The sequence below is a fragment of the Fusarium redolens genome (genome assembly GCF_020744475.1).
Source record: "Fusarium redolens strain MPI-CAGE-AT-0023 chromosome Unknown BKA55scaffold_17, whole genome shotgun sequence".
Lineage (NCBI taxonomy): Eukaryota > Fungi > Ascomycota > Sordariomycetes > Hypocreales > Nectriaceae > Fusarium > Fusarium redolens.
Window position 1 is genome coordinate 1058110 of NW_025763680.1, and position 14257 is coordinate 1072366.

Genomic DNA, 14257 nt, shown 5'->3' on the forward strand with positions numbered 1-14257 from the left:
TTATTGTTTACAGAACCAATAGGTGGCGGGGATATGTTCGCGGAAGCGATGTAGGAACGGACGATAAATACTCCATATGTATAACCACCGCAGATCAAATCCTCTGAAACAGGTTCGGGGGGGAGATCATCATATCATACCATGTTAAATCGTTGCACAACGCAACCTGCGTTGTTGTATGTAAGCGCCAAGACGACCTGGCATTGGATATGTCGTACGCGCAAGCTAGGAATCCCGGTCCACTCACATGTCAGCGCCGAGACTCCCCAACTACCAGTGAATTCAATGGAGGCCGCTGATCTGAAATATGCAGACAACGTGGCGCAATAAGGGGCATCGTGTCGTAGACCAAGACTCGCCCAGCCTGAGACGTGCATAACCGTGGAGAGGAAAGATGCCGTTTCCGTTCTTGGCTAGAGTTTTGACTCCATAATATGCGGGAGGCCAAGGCGGCAAAATGCGGGCGGGAGTGATGAGATAGCCGACTCCTCCGCATTGTGGTGAGGTTGAGGCTTGTGAGGCCTCTTTTGAAGATAACTTCACCATCCGACTTTGTATCTTGGCACATGTGCATGTCTCGTACTGGAACACAGCCTCAATAATGGAAATGAGAAGGTGAGTGCGGGGTTGAATGAGGCCAGTTGGTTCTATATAAGGATATGTATCTCTGCTCCTATCGCTCTCAACCAATTCACCTCATCGCAATTCACCTTCTCTCATTTCTACTCAAATACTTCCTCTTTTCTTCGAAGTTCTTATCCTCCCAATACACTTTCACCTAACTCTCAACAACCTTCACAATGGGAAGACTTGACAACGATAACTGGCTCTACCCTGGCGACAGCCTTACCAGCGAAAGCGGCAGCAACGAATTCAGGATGCAAGAAGACGGCAAGATCGCCATCTACTGGGAAGGCGAATGCGTGTGGCAGAACACAGAAGACCAACGTGACGACATCAAGGGCATTCATCTTCAGGATGATGGAAACTTCGTCTTGTAGTAAGTATTTCACCCGTAGAGGTTGTTGTATGATCTGACAAGGTATTTAGTACCCATGACGATGAGGCTGTTTGGGCTTCGGATACTTGTGACCATGGTGATGAGGTCTATCTTGCTGTTCAAGATGATGGAAATGTTGTCTTGTACAAGGGTGAGGACGATGAGGCTGAGGCCATCTGGGCGACTAGCACCAACCAGATTTAATGTCCCATGCTAGTTATTCATCTGTTTGAGACACAGACAATAGCACAATGACAAGGTTGCCATTATATTCACCAAGTGCCAGTAAAAGCTTCGCGCTTCCAGTTAAACAAGGCATTCATTCTCTCGAAGCAGGTCCATGAATGTCACGATTTGGCTGAATCATGGCTACATAATCCCTATTTGGAGATTTAATCCGACATCATCAAGAGCCACGCCCGGTTAGCTCAATCGGTAGAGCGTGAGACTCTTACGAGTACGCGATCTCAAGGTTGCGGGTTCGACCCCCGCATCGGGCTGTTCCTATATTCGATTGCGAGCGTATGCGAGGCTTTCCTTTTTGCATTTTGTTTCATCCTTCCCGCTAATTCCTCAAGTTCATCCCACGTGCATTGTTGGATGGTTAGAAGAAAGTTGGTGTCGCGTAATACTGCAATCATTTTGAGTTTATCTTTATACTTGGAACGAATTTTGAGTTTATGCTCCGCGGACCCCGCCTCGGTACAGTTGAGGCTGTGATATCGCCATTTCCGGAGCGACCCAATCATTTCATCTTTATGCACATCAACATAATCTTCGAGGATAAGCATGCGCATAGAAAAGTTTCCCTTATCTCCGCCTAGCTTGGAAGAAGTGGCAGCTAAACTTCAAGCACCCTTGGCAGCCAATTATGAGCACTCCACCGTGAGCGTTGTGTCCTGTCCGGATCTTCGGCAAGCGCCTTATTATCTAGCCACCGAGGGGCTATCAGGAGATGAGAGGATCGCTGATGTTGGAGGCCAACCGAATCTGTTTCCGCGTCCGAAGATGGATTGCGTTTGGTCCATGACTGAGCTTGCGGAGGCTATGGAGATGGATCCTGCGAAAGGAGGATTACTTGGTGCTGGAGCTGGACCGCATCACATTGTTGGTCATAACTGCGAACTTGCGCCTAATATTGGATGGCAAGACAGCTTTGAAAATGTCAAGAATGAGAGTCGTTATGCAAAGATCGACAAAGAGACAAGCGCTGTACATGTCGACAAGAGCTCATCTCTTGACTGCGCTTTGATGATCAACCTGTTTGGCTCCTCAGGCAATCCGGGACCAGTGATCAAGATCACAGCTCGAAAGAGGACTGGCTCCGAAAGAAGTTTTGCAGAGTGTATCCGAAAAGGTCTTCATCAAGCATATGGTGAAGAGCAGACTGTCAGTCTCGGTGGACTCTTCTTGGTCAAGAAAGGGAAAGCAAAGTACCATATCATGCCCGACTTCCCAACTGAGAAGAACCTGCCATTCAAGAGTCGCAAGGATGTCGATAACTGGCTGACCTTTCATGCCTTTGATGCACCAATGCTCTGCTTGTCGGTTTTGCATTCTGCTGATCCTAATGGGAAAATGAGCTTGCGTGTTGAGCATACGCATTGTTACGCTGCAGATGGGAAGAATTCTGGAGGTCATTATCATTATGATTTAGATGATACGGAGGATGATATTGAATATGAGGCGTATTTCAATACCGCTAAAACGGTATATCGACTGGACAGGCCGACCTGATTCTGGCGAGCTTACCCTGAACCTCAGCCTGGAGTCTCTGAAATTCTGTTCTTGCTCCCCCCCGCAGCCCCTCATAAGGGGGTCGGTGAGCCGTAGCAGAAATTGTATGCGAAATATCAGATTACGTTCTGTTCATTGCTGTTGTTCATGAAAGTCAATGGTATCAAACCATTGGGAATAACGCCGTTCAGCAGGTAAACGGTGTACATGGTCTGGATTTGTTTCAACATCTTCAACCAATCATAAGTCGTTGCGGGCGAATGGTTTAGTGGTATAATACTCCCTTAGCATGTTCTCTCCACGAGATCACCTTCTGGGAGTGGTCCAGGGTTCGATTCCCTGTTCGTCCAAGATAGGTGGTTTGAATCCACCATTATCCGCATATTTTTTCTCAATTTTCCCTTTTTCCTCTTCATCCTCACTAATAATTCGATGATCCGACAAAGGATGCGCATAACTCAGCTGATTCTTTTGCTCAGGCACTGTCTGCAGGGTCCCCTCTTTACAATTGGACACCTCGTCTACGAATCGCACGTTTTCAACTCGTGATGCTTATACGAACTGCTGACAATGGAGTTAGAAAATCACGGAACAACCCATGATTTCTCGTATCCTGCCTTACGAGACTGCATGCCATGAATCCTAAATAAGAATAAAAATAAAGCTCACCCTTGATCCCAGTCTCGTTTTTGCCAAGACCCTAAGCAAAACCTTCAAAAGTTTGCAGCCGCAACGGAATAGCCGATGCGGCTTGAAAGATACTAGCGCTGACTTTATTGTGTTCAAAATGTCCGGTTGCGACGTTGACTACGATGACAGGTGCTGCATGAGTAAATCCCCGGTTTGTAAGATCTGGAAAACAACGTTACAGAATAGATGCATGTTGTGACTGCATCATTGAAGGCTGAGCATGACTAGAGATAGGGGTCTTGAGGCGGCTGTCATTCTGTATTGGGTATTAGCCGAAGCCATCATCAATAGTCAACGGTGGCTAGCGTTCAAGTGGCACGATGAAGTCCGTATCCCAAAAGTGACAGGACCAACACCATCACCAACGTTGCAGCTACTCTAGACTATCAATCCATGAAATTAGAGGCGCCTGCCAAGTCGATATCTGACAGAAGAATTGAAGGGTTGGGTGCACGCCATTGAGCCACGCAAAACCAAGGCGATTGCATTGCATATGACGTATTGCGGCGTGTTATTTCCACATATTGTACATCTCCAATACGGCGCAAGCCAGCAAATACTGGGCTTGTTACCGACATATTCGTGCAACCAACAAACCTACGCATCGACACCTCCATCTCACAAATCGTGTGTTGCAAGAAAATAGGCGCATTGCATCGCTTCCATATCACATTACTCACAGAAACTCCGCCCCAACCAATCTATTACCACGGTCAGGTTTCAAGGATACGTCTCACCAGCCGTATTGTGCGACATTTTGTTCCACGCAATCAAGGGGGGTTATTTACTCCTTACAGCAAAGCAACAGTAGATATTACAATAATTCCGATATTCCCACGGCAAATCGGCAGTCATGTCGTTGGGGTTTTTAATTGATTGCATGGGGGCGGGCGTCGTTCACCCCGCGGATCGCCGTGCCGAAGACCTGATGTCAACAAAGCTTGCGCGGCTTGACTCGCAGTGTGGATCTGGAATTCAATGGAGGCTTCTTCTCAGCTGGGTACCAAACTTTTTTTGTGGCGTCTCGTCATGTTTCTAGCACGTTACAATGGCGTTATTCCACTGGGCGCGCTTCTATTTTGAGCAGAGCTGGGCTTGCATTCCAGCGGCTACCGTTTTACCAACCGCCACTGATTAACGCAAGGATATGCTATGCAGTCGCAGTTGTTTTACGGTATGAATCATGTTTCAGATAAAACAGAGAGAAGATAGGAGGGGAGGGGTTTCACGTTTTTACGGCAGATCCAGTAGCAGGGTCGAGAACTGTGGAGACCCGGTTAGATCGGGTGGTACAAGGGCTACAAGGGATACAGTGAGAACAAGTACTGTACTGACATGCTTGGCGAAAGCTTGACCACGCGGCGTCTAAACAACCTTGTTACCTCATCTTGACCATGGCCATGACGAAACGGAATACGATGTGGGTTCGTATGACTAGCACCAACTGTCTCTCCCGTATATCATTCGAGCTATGGCCGCTTAAGTTTATTCGCCCCGACACTGACATTCACCTTTCTCATGTTCACAGCGGTTTGATGATACCACCATGCGGTCTCACAACCACTTGCTTCGCGGCGTGCTAACGTTCGTAGCCGTCTTGACTTTCTGCATCATTCTTTTAACAATATTTCATATTAAAATATCAGACGGTCTTTCTATCACACCACTCCAAGAACGACCTTTCTTTTATGAGCAGGAGCCCCCACCTGAAGATCCAAATCGCTACGAACCGCCAAAGAAGACATCACCAAAGGAGCCTTTTCATCGACGACCTCAACACAAAGACGATAAGGACAAGACATCTGAACAGAAGCCTAAGAAAAATGATCAATCGAATACTCAGGATGACTACTACGATCTCCACCTCGACCGTGGCGACGATGCTGAGGATAAACCATACTACGACTACCATCTCTTGACAAGTCTACGGAATAACATGGGCTTTTATAATAAGATCGATGCGAGAAAGACTGGTCATAAGCTTTTTAACCCGACGATACTCGAACTTCCTCGCGATGCTAATATCACTCATGACTTTCTCGTCATCGCTCGCACAACCCATGTCGCAAAAGAAATCAACGGCAAAAAGTACAAAGTCGCTCGTCAAGTAGCAACCTTTGCAAATCTCACTACCAATTACCTAGACCGACCTGTTATCAGAACCGGTGAATGGTCTACACTGCTGCTGGAGGACTTTGGTGGACCAGAACATCACTGCAAGAGACAACCCGACATGGATAAATACGTCGGCCCAGAGGATATGAAGCTATTCTGGACACGCTCCGGCGAACCTCTTCTCATCTTCACCCATCAAGTCGACGACGACACAATGTGTCAAGGCCAATTCCTCATTGACGTGCGCGCCGCCCTCCCCGAACTCGAACAAGTCCTCGGTCCCGACTACTCATCACGCCTTCCCCCAATTCGCTTCGCCGAACCAACAGGTCTCGCTCGCGAACCAGTACCAGGCGAAGAAAACCATCCTCGATACCAGCGCGAAAAGAACTGGGCGCTAGCTCAGTCCCCCTTTAGCCCAGACTCCGAGCTTTTGATGATGGTGGAGCCGGGACAATTATTCCGCTGGAAATCCGCCGATGAGCCCGTCGAACCCATCGTCGCGGCTGATGACCAGCAATCAGCTGTTGAAGAACCATACCCACCGACGGCGAAGCCGGGAAAGACTTGGCATGGAAAAAAGAGAAAGACATGCATTCACGACGTCATGATCGACGGTAGCCACGTCCACCAGAGTTCACCCATGCTAAGTCTTACAATGTGCAACCGCGGAACATGTGAGCCCGATGAGCAAAACACCGTCATGATGGGAATAGTACAGCGACGACAAGACTTCCCGCGCGCTTCGTTTACATGGTATGACCGCCGGATAGCAGTGTATGAATCAGCAGCGCCGTACCGAATGATCAGCGTGGGCAAGAAACTCACGTACCACGGAGAATCGGACCTCAGCTATTCATGGACCGGCTCAATGTCGTACTACACCAACCAGACCGAGTTCCCACCGTCGAACCACGGATATCTCGACGATGAGGTGTGGTTGGGCTTTGGCGTCAAGGATGCAGCTGCTGGGTGGCTGGATGTTCGGGCCAAGGATCTCATTGCAGATCATTACATGTGCCAGGGGGCATCGGTGGAATACAGGTATTATAGACAGGGTATTTCGGCATAGCGCGGTGTGTTTTTTGGGACTGGCGTTGGGGGGACTAGACTACTGTTTCTCTCTGTTTTTATTTTATTTTTTAACTAGAGATAATTCGATACCAACTTTTATTATTTTGATAAACATGAATATTTTGTGTTGGTTGTTTGATGTTTGTCAGACTATTGATGGACAGATTTTGTTAGTGTCGGTCAACTGCCGAAACAGGTTTAGACGCAAGGGGTAAACGAAGCGGTAGTTGGCGTAATACGAGAATTTCAAATGGAGATAACCTAAGAATGATATGACATGTTTTCCGCCTAGTAAAAATAGTTGTCAATAGTCGCGATTAATGAGTCAGTCGTTAACTGTCAATTCAATGATCAGGGGGTCAGGGGACAGAGGCAACTGACAGCAGAACTACGGTGCAGTCACGTCACCCAACGATCATCCATTTAGTGAACCCAAAAACTTGGCATAAACTGGAGAAAGATTATACTTCTCCAATTTGATTGAATGCATCACTGATTCTGCGCTGATCCGGCATCTCGGCCAACTATGGAGAAAAAACTGAACGATCGACCCACGGATACACGGCAAAATGTTGTCGCGTCTTCATCAAAAATATCGGCTAAACGGCTCAGGCCAACCACGGAGACAGGATGTTTCAGAACACGAGAATGGCATAAATTTCGTCTCGCGTATATATTACAAGGGAGAATGAAATGATACTCGTCGTAACTGAAAAGATTCTCGCTACGAATGAATAATGCAGGGGTTTGGGGGCATGAACATTTTATTGAACCAACAGAGTTTATATCACAATCCAGTCATGAAACTCTATTCTCTCGCGTAATCGTGAGAGATGTGATTAGGATTTGTTGGGGGCTTGGATATCTTCCACGTCTTCGTCGTCGATTCGTTTTGCACGGCGTGCTGCGATGCCCACGTCCTCGACGTTGGAAAAGTCTGCGATACCAAAGACTTCGTCCATGCGTTCCAGTGAGATCTGTGAATCATCCGAGTCAGAGTCTGAGTGAGTACAAGCAAGGGGGGTGACTTACGCCCTTGGTCTCTGGAATCCAGTATGCAGCGATGGCCATGAACAGGTTGAATGATCCAAAGATGAAATATGCTCTCCATGGATCGTGCAGGAGCATGACTGGGGTTGACTTTGATACTGCGAGGTTGTGAACCCAATGAGTGAATGATGCGAGAGCAACGTTGTATGCACGAAGTCGATTCGTTGGAATCTCAGAGACATATATCCATGCTATTGCCATTAGACAACCAGTCATATGAAAGGCCTGAAAGACTTACACACTGGACCCCAACTCATGTTAAAAGCCGCAGCAAAGATGTATATCATTGCCAAAGCAGCAATACCCGCTGGAGGAGGATGGTCACCCTCTCCTGGTTCAGGACCAAAGCGTAGGTACTGGGAACGTCAGTCAGAGTCTCGATGCGAAGCAGCTTACATACGAAACCGACGAAAAACATGCAGAATGCTTGGATTGCACCGCCAAACATGAATGACTTGCGACGGCCGAGAGAATCGGCTAGAAAGAAGATAAAAATCAAGCATGTAACGACCTTGACGACACCATAGATCTGAAGTAAGTCAGTAACTGATGGGGGAAGAAAGCTTTAGAGTTTACTTACTCCTTGAGCGAATAGTGCGGTGGTCGTACTGCTGAGGCCTAAACCGCTGAAGATCTATCAAATGTCAGCTTGGGCCTCTGGTTAGCATGAGAAAGGACTTACAGTAGGTGCGTAGTAGTTAATAGCACCAGTCTGCACTTCGTTAGCAACCGATCTTCCTAACTGTCCAGCTGTAGAAGCAACTCACGCCCGTCCACTGCCCAAGAGTAACAATAGCCACCGTCAGAAGCGCCCTCTTCCTATTCCAAGGCAAAGTCCAACACTCCTTCTGAAGCGCCCAAAACCCCGTATCCTGCATGACCTCCCTCTCCTGATCAATCTGCGTCTTCAACTCCAGCAGCTCCTGCTGGATATACGCATGATCAACCGGCAACTTCCTCACATCTGATAAAACAGCACCTGCTTTCTCCCACTGATCTCGAGACGCTAGCCAGCGTGGTGATTCGGGACAAAAGAGCATGCTGAAGAAGAGTAATGCTGGACAGATGGATTGACATCCTAAGGGGACCATCCATGTGGCTTTGCCGGGGAGATGAAGAAGGGAACCGTAGTTGATGAAATATGCTGTCATGCCGCCGAGCACGAGGAGGAGTTGGAAGAAACCCACGAGAAACCCGCGGATTGCGCGGGGGGAGTTTTCGGAGACGTATGTTGGTGCGAGCATTGTCCCTGCGCCGAGACCGAGACCCTCGACGAATCTGGACCGAGTTGGTTATTGTGCCGTAGACAGAGGTTATTAAACTTACCGTCCGATATAAAAGACTGATAAATGACCGTAAGAGAACGCCTGCATGATACCACCGATAAAGCCAGTGATCGCGACAAGAAGCAGCGCTGGCTTCCGACCTTTTCGATCTGCAAAGGGACTTGATAGGAGAGCTCCAGCGATGGCACCAGCTTGCATTGTGGTGACCAGGTTTCCTGCAAGATCAGCTGCGTCCTCCTTTGGGCGATTGTCAAGACCAAACTCCCTGTACAAACTCTATCAGCATGGGTTGCAGGGTGAGGATATTTTCACGGACCGCTTGAAGTCTGGCATAGCCAGCACGCCACCAATAATACCTGCATCGACTCCAAACAGCGCTCCAGCAAAGCATGCCTATGAATGTTAGCTCATTATTCTCACAACTGTTATGGAGTATATCTCACCGAAGCTGTCAGAGCGATAACACGCCAGTTGTAAATCTCCGGTGGATCAACACGAATAGCATCATTGCGCACAATGCGCCGAAACATGCCATGTATCGTCATCTTCACTCACTTCTCTCGGATAAATGATTGAAGAAGGATTGACAACATGAATTAAGCTTACGAGAGCATCATGGTTTTAAGTAGTGGAGAACATTCAAGAGGACACCCTCTTTTGACTTAATCTTCCGGGCGAGAAGGCAAACAAACAGAATGCGGGGTGTAGATCATGTCCTGGGGTAGAACATCTCGGCGGGGAGTCTCGGGCGCGTGATTTGACAATAGGCTTGGCAGACTACACGGGGAGTATCGGGTAGAAAGCGTAGGCTATCAGGTTGGAGGGGATCTGATATATAGGTCAGCAAGTATTGCAGATTGCAGAAATATTGTGTGCTGTTTGCTTGGTTTATTGAGGTCATTGGATGAGCATTTGGCGTTGGGGGCTGAAACTCAGGACTGCTTATTCCAGCCGGAATACGACAAATCACCGTGCGTGATGTAACCTACCTCGTATATTCGTTCTTTTCAGTATCTGGGCCTCAGAGCTTCAACGAAAGATACTGCTGATTATGTATTAAGGGTATCACAAACCATACACAACATGGCCCCGATTGTAACAAATCTCGCGGTTACATCTCCCTACAACGCTGCATCACCGATGCTGACTATCCCAAAGCGCATCGGGATTCTCCCAAATCTGTTCCAATTCTGACCGTAGCGAAGTTGTAGGCCAGCCACATTTCTTCTGACATATATCCAGCATTTCTACTACACATTCTCTCTCGCGGGGGTTCTGCATGAACATTCCGGCTGCACACGCTATTAGTTGATGTGGGCTGTAATATTGGATTGGATACCTACCAATGAATAGACATTGTGACGACAGCATGCTCGATGCGTCTTCTGTAAGCGTCATTCCAATACCGCATACCATTCTTATACTCTCTTGAACCTCCTTCTGGCGTTTTAGTAAGCCTTGGATGCCATCCAGATGAGGTTCATGCGCGGTGATGAGAATGCGTGAGCAATGATGAAGCTGCACAGCAAGTCCTGCCATCCAGTCAGCTACGCCAATCTCACGATGCACGATGCTTACCAAAACATTGAGGGTGTATCAAATGCGGCTGAAACACTTCACTCTCCCGATTCCCCATGGTCGGCAACGCTGAGAACTCAACAGTTAAATGAGACCGCCACTCATCCAACATCTTCCTCAAAGCCTTTGCCCACCCAATCCTCCCCGTCAGCCCTTCCACCTCCACAGACGAATCAACAGCGCAAAAGTTAATAACCTGCGCCATTATCCATACAGCGCGCGAAGCTAACTCATGACTATCTAGCTCCGCGTATCCCTTCTTAGGCATCCACGTACTATATGTTCTCCTCTTTTCCCGAAAAGCAACCCAAATGTCCTGCCGCAACCAAGCCCACCAAGTCGTACTTTCAAGACTCGATGTTTCAACTTCAATCTGGCGAGATCTCAAGATCCAGAATACTCCTTGAAGATGTTGTTGCCAATCTTTGCGTGAACCTCGTAGCATCTCATACGTTGAGACCATCAGCGTCGTCGCCATGAGTTCTTGACTATTCTGATACGTTGAGTAACGCATGGCTTTCTGAACGTAGTGAAGAGTTTGGTAGTAATATTGTAAAGCGGTGTTTTGAGACGGACGTTGACTGGGGGCGATGGTTTCGTCGAGGGATTGATGGTAGCATGATAACGCAAGGATGGCGTTGAGAAGACCTGCGTTGCGGACTGCTAGATGGGGAACTCGCGTAGAAAATGTTCGAGCTGGGTCGAACAAATCAAGCTGATAGGATCTTAGTATGCATGTTAATGCAGAGTGCGATCGACGTACCCACGAACATATGCGGTGCAGGAAGTTCTGAAACAAGGTCTGTTCTCGATCGAGGAGGGATATGCTCTCCGAGGCCTGCCATAAGCTTTCTTCGGCAACATTCTCTGCATGATCGTTGCCATCCCGACTTGGTGGTTGAGTATCTATGATCCTTGTCGCCTTCTGCAATGGCGTGATGTCGCTGTCTGCTTGACCATCGGATGATGTGTCAAGCAGTTCACCGTCTAGACCCAAGGGTGCATCAGCGTCTGGGAAAGCTTCATTCGATGCGTCGTTGGCGAGGATGCCGAACCATCGAACTGCGGCCACGCTGGCCGATGCTGCTGGGGTCGTTGAGTTTGAGTCAGATTGTCCTCCAGACCAGTCATAGTATGGTAACTGTTGCGCTTGGACACTCGCATCCCAGTTCAAACCCTCAGTGACATGTAAATTATGAGCAGCGCCCAAACCGGCTTGCGACTGCGACGCAGCAATCGATCGTACAATCTGCGTCAACTCATCCTGCGAACTAATAATCTGCCCCAACTGTCTCAGAATCTCAAGACTCGCAGGATCAAAGCTGCCAAAAACATTAGCATATATCCTCCAAGCAGGGGATGAACTCACGTAGAATGATCCTTCTCGGTATTATCATACGAACACGAAATATTCAACGACGCACAGAATCCACACGTCGGCTGCACATTATCGCACTTTGTCTTACGCGCTCTGCATACATGGCATGCTTTGAGACTTCTCTTCCTGGGATATCGCGGATCAGACGCGGGCTGACGCGGTCGCTTGCGTGCATTGTTCTCTCTGTGATCAGACATTGTGCAGTAGCCTTGAGAATGTAAGGATCGGGGAGATGTGAGATTTCTTCCCGATGAGTTGAGGGGGGAATGTCTTGGCGGTTTTGGTCATGAGAATGGGATATGCACGTGCGGTGCGACCCCTCACGGGGAGTGTCGGGTATGGGAAGTGAAACGCAGATCTGGGGAAACATGGCGGTGATCGGCGGGAGAAGGATTCGTTGAGACGAATTAAAACAAGTCGATTCCCATGTTTGCTCAATATTTACTTTTGAAGTCTCAGATTGTCATTTTTGAGTTGACTGTTGGTTGACTCATCAGCCATCAAGAATGGGCGAACTCTCTGAACCCCCCAATGGGCACGTCAAAAACATCACCTCATGGCAAACAGCTTATTTAAAAACACGACCAAAGCACTTCTCAACAGATATTCTAATCGCAGGCGGTGGACTAGGCGGTGTCGCAGCAGCACTCGGAGCTCTCCGTCGAGGCCGTAGTGTTTTTCTCACTGAAGAATATGACTGGCTAGGCGGCCAATTAACTAGCCAAGCTGTACCTCCAGATGAACATACCTGGGTTGAGCAATTCGGCGTCACACGGTCTTATCGCGCACTACGTGATGGGATAAGGCAGTTTTATCGCGATAATTATCCGCTGACAGAGGAAGCGAGACGGAGAGCGCAGCTGAATCCTGGAGCGGGACATGTCAGCAAGCTTTGTCATGAGCCGAGAGTTGCAGTGGCTGTCATTGAAGCTATGCTCATGCCGTTCATCGGTAGTGGACTGCTCACTGTTAAGAAGCGCGTTAAGCCTGTTTTTTGTGAGATGCTTGGGCAGGTTGTGAGGTCTGTTGAGTTTCGGAAGTTAGATGATGGGGGGACATTCACTGTTGATGCAAAGTACGTTATTGATGCTACGGAACTGGGGGACTTGCTACCCATTACCAAAACGCCGTATGTGACGGGTTTTGAGTCTCGAAGACACACGGGAGAACCGAGTGCGCCGGAGGAAGCGCAGCCTCAGAACTCCCAAGCTGTATCGATTTGTTTCGCTGTGGATCACATCGAGGGCGAAGATCATACGATTCCAAAACCCGAGAGATACGATCACTGGAGAAGCTTCCACCCTGATTTCTGGGGCGCCCCGTTACTTGGTCTCAAGGCGCCGCATCCACGAACGCTAGAGATTGTTGAGCGAGAGTTTACACCAAACCCGAACGATGATCCAGCTTCCGTGATTTCAGACCAGAGAAAGTCAGGAGGAGACATGAATCTCTGGACATTCCGACGAATTGCAGCAAAGGATAACTTCATCCCTGGAGCGTATCGTTCAGATATTTGCCTCGTCAACTGGCCCATGATCGACTACTTCGAAAAGCCCATCATTGACGTCTCAGAGGATGAACTCCAAGAGCGTCTCGCTAAAGCCGCATCCTTGTCGTACAGTATGCTATATTACCTCCAAACAGACTGTCCCCGAGCCGATGGAAAGGGCACAGGCTATCCTGGTCTTCGCCTGAGAGGTGATATAACCGGCACAGAACATGGTCTCGCAATGGCTCCCTACGTCCGCGAATCTCGACGCATCAAAGCCGTGACCACGATCGTGGAGCAAGATCTCTCCCTTGACGTCCGTGGCTCAAAAGGCGCAGTTCATTATCCCGATAGTGTCGGCGTAGGAATGTATCGTATCGACCTCCATCCATCCACCGGCGGTGATAATTACATCGATGTAGCCTGCTGCCCATTCGAGATTCCTCTTGGTGCTTTGATACCAATTGAAAGACCGAATTTGCTTGCGGCGTCGAAGAACATAGGGACTACACATATTACGAATGGATGTTACAGGTTACATCCTGTTGAGTGGAATATTGGTGAGGCGGCGGGGTTGTTGGCGGCGCATTGTTTGGACAAGGAATTGTCGCCGCATGGTGTGCAAGGGAAGAAGGAGTTGTTTAAGGAGTTTCAGGATATGATCATCAAAGAGGGTATTGAGACGGAGTGGCCTGATGTATCTGGATACTGATCGGGCATCGTAGAGTTGTGATGGGAGGTAATGCTGGGTTACAGGAACACAAGAGTCTTGTATCAAGACATAGATGGCGGAATGAAAGATTGGTGGAATTCGACTACAGACTGCTTGTAAGAGACAATATGAAGCTCTAAGCGATGAT

At 48.4% G+C, this 14257-nt stretch overlaps 5 protein-coding genes and 2 non-coding genes across 7 annotated transcripts; 6 read left to right on the forward strand and 1 right to left on the reverse strand.

Annotated features, from left to right (window-relative positions):
* Positions 1-800: 800 nt before the first annotated feature.
* On the forward strand, positions 801-1204 carry BKA55DRAFT_597973 (bulb-type lectin domain-containing protein; the record flags this gene model as incomplete). The annotated part of the gene is made up of 2 exons (XM_046196150.1): positions 801-1000; positions 1051-1204. The coding sequence occupies 2 exons, from the start codon at positions 801-803 to the stop codon at positions 1202-1204; spliced, it is 354 nt and encodes a 117-aa protein (XP_046044793.1).
* Positions 1205-1408: 204 nt separating this feature from the next.
* On the forward strand, positions 1409-3077 carry BKA55DRAFT_579813 (uncharacterized protein). Its single transcript, XM_046193915.1, has one exon. It carries the CDS (start codon positions 1790-1792, stop codon positions 2735-2737), a length of 948 nt encoding a protein of 315 aa, XP_046044794.1. The 5' UTR covers positions 1409-1789; the 3' UTR covers positions 2738-3077.
* BKA55DRAFT_t272 lies at positions 1418-1500 on the forward strand. Its single transcript has one exon. It is a non-coding gene; the product is annotated as a tRNA-Lys (tRNA).
* On the forward strand, positions 2992-3087 carry BKA55DRAFT_t273. The gene has a single exon. It is a non-coding gene; the product is annotated as a tRNA-Ala (tRNA).
* A 1886-nt stretch (positions 3088-4973) lies between these two features.
* On the forward strand, positions 4974-6614 carry BKA55DRAFT_521757 (uncharacterized protein; the record flags this gene model as incomplete). Its single annotated transcript, XM_046188534.1, has 1 exon — positions 4974-6614. The coding sequence occupies one exon, from the start codon at positions 4974-4976 to the stop codon at positions 6612-6614; it is 1641 nt and encodes a 546-aa protein (XP_046044795.1).
* An 841-nt stretch (positions 6615-7455) lies between these two features.
* On the reverse strand, positions 7456-12105 carry BKA55DRAFT_522408 (uncharacterized protein; the record flags this gene model as incomplete). Its single annotated transcript, XM_046188577.1, has 15 exons — positions 7456-7593; positions 7649-7857; positions 7905-8022; positions 8067-8195; positions 8247-8300; positions 8349-8378; positions 8434-8944; positions 8993-9213; positions 9265-9345; positions 9396-9497; positions 10204-10484; positions 10531-11245; positions 11294-11852; positions 11900-11910; positions 12010-12105. The coding sequence occupies 15 exons, from the start codon at positions 12103-12105 to the stop codon at positions 7456-7458; spliced, it is 3255 nt and encodes a 1084-aa protein (XP_046044796.1).
* Positions 12106-12264: 159 nt separating this feature from the next.
* On the forward strand, positions 12265-14191 carry BKA55DRAFT_579823 (FAD dependent oxidoreductase-domain-containing protein). The gene has a single exon (XM_046193916.1). The coding sequence runs from the start codon at positions 12415-12417 to the stop codon at positions 14107-14109; it is 1695 nt and encodes a 564-aa protein (XP_046044797.1). The 5' UTR covers positions 12265-12414; the 3' UTR covers positions 14110-14191.
* Positions 14192-14257: the final 66 nt, after the last annotated feature.

Coding starts and splice junctions, on each gene's coding strand:
- BKA55DRAFT_579813 (XM_046193915.1), top strand. CDS start 1,790: ATGCGCATAGAAAAGTTTCCCTTATCTCCGCCTAGCTTGGAAGAAGTG.
- BKA55DRAFT_579823 (XM_046193916.1), top strand. CDS start 12,415: ATGGGCGAACTCTCTGAACCCCCCAATGGGCACGTCAAAAACATCACC.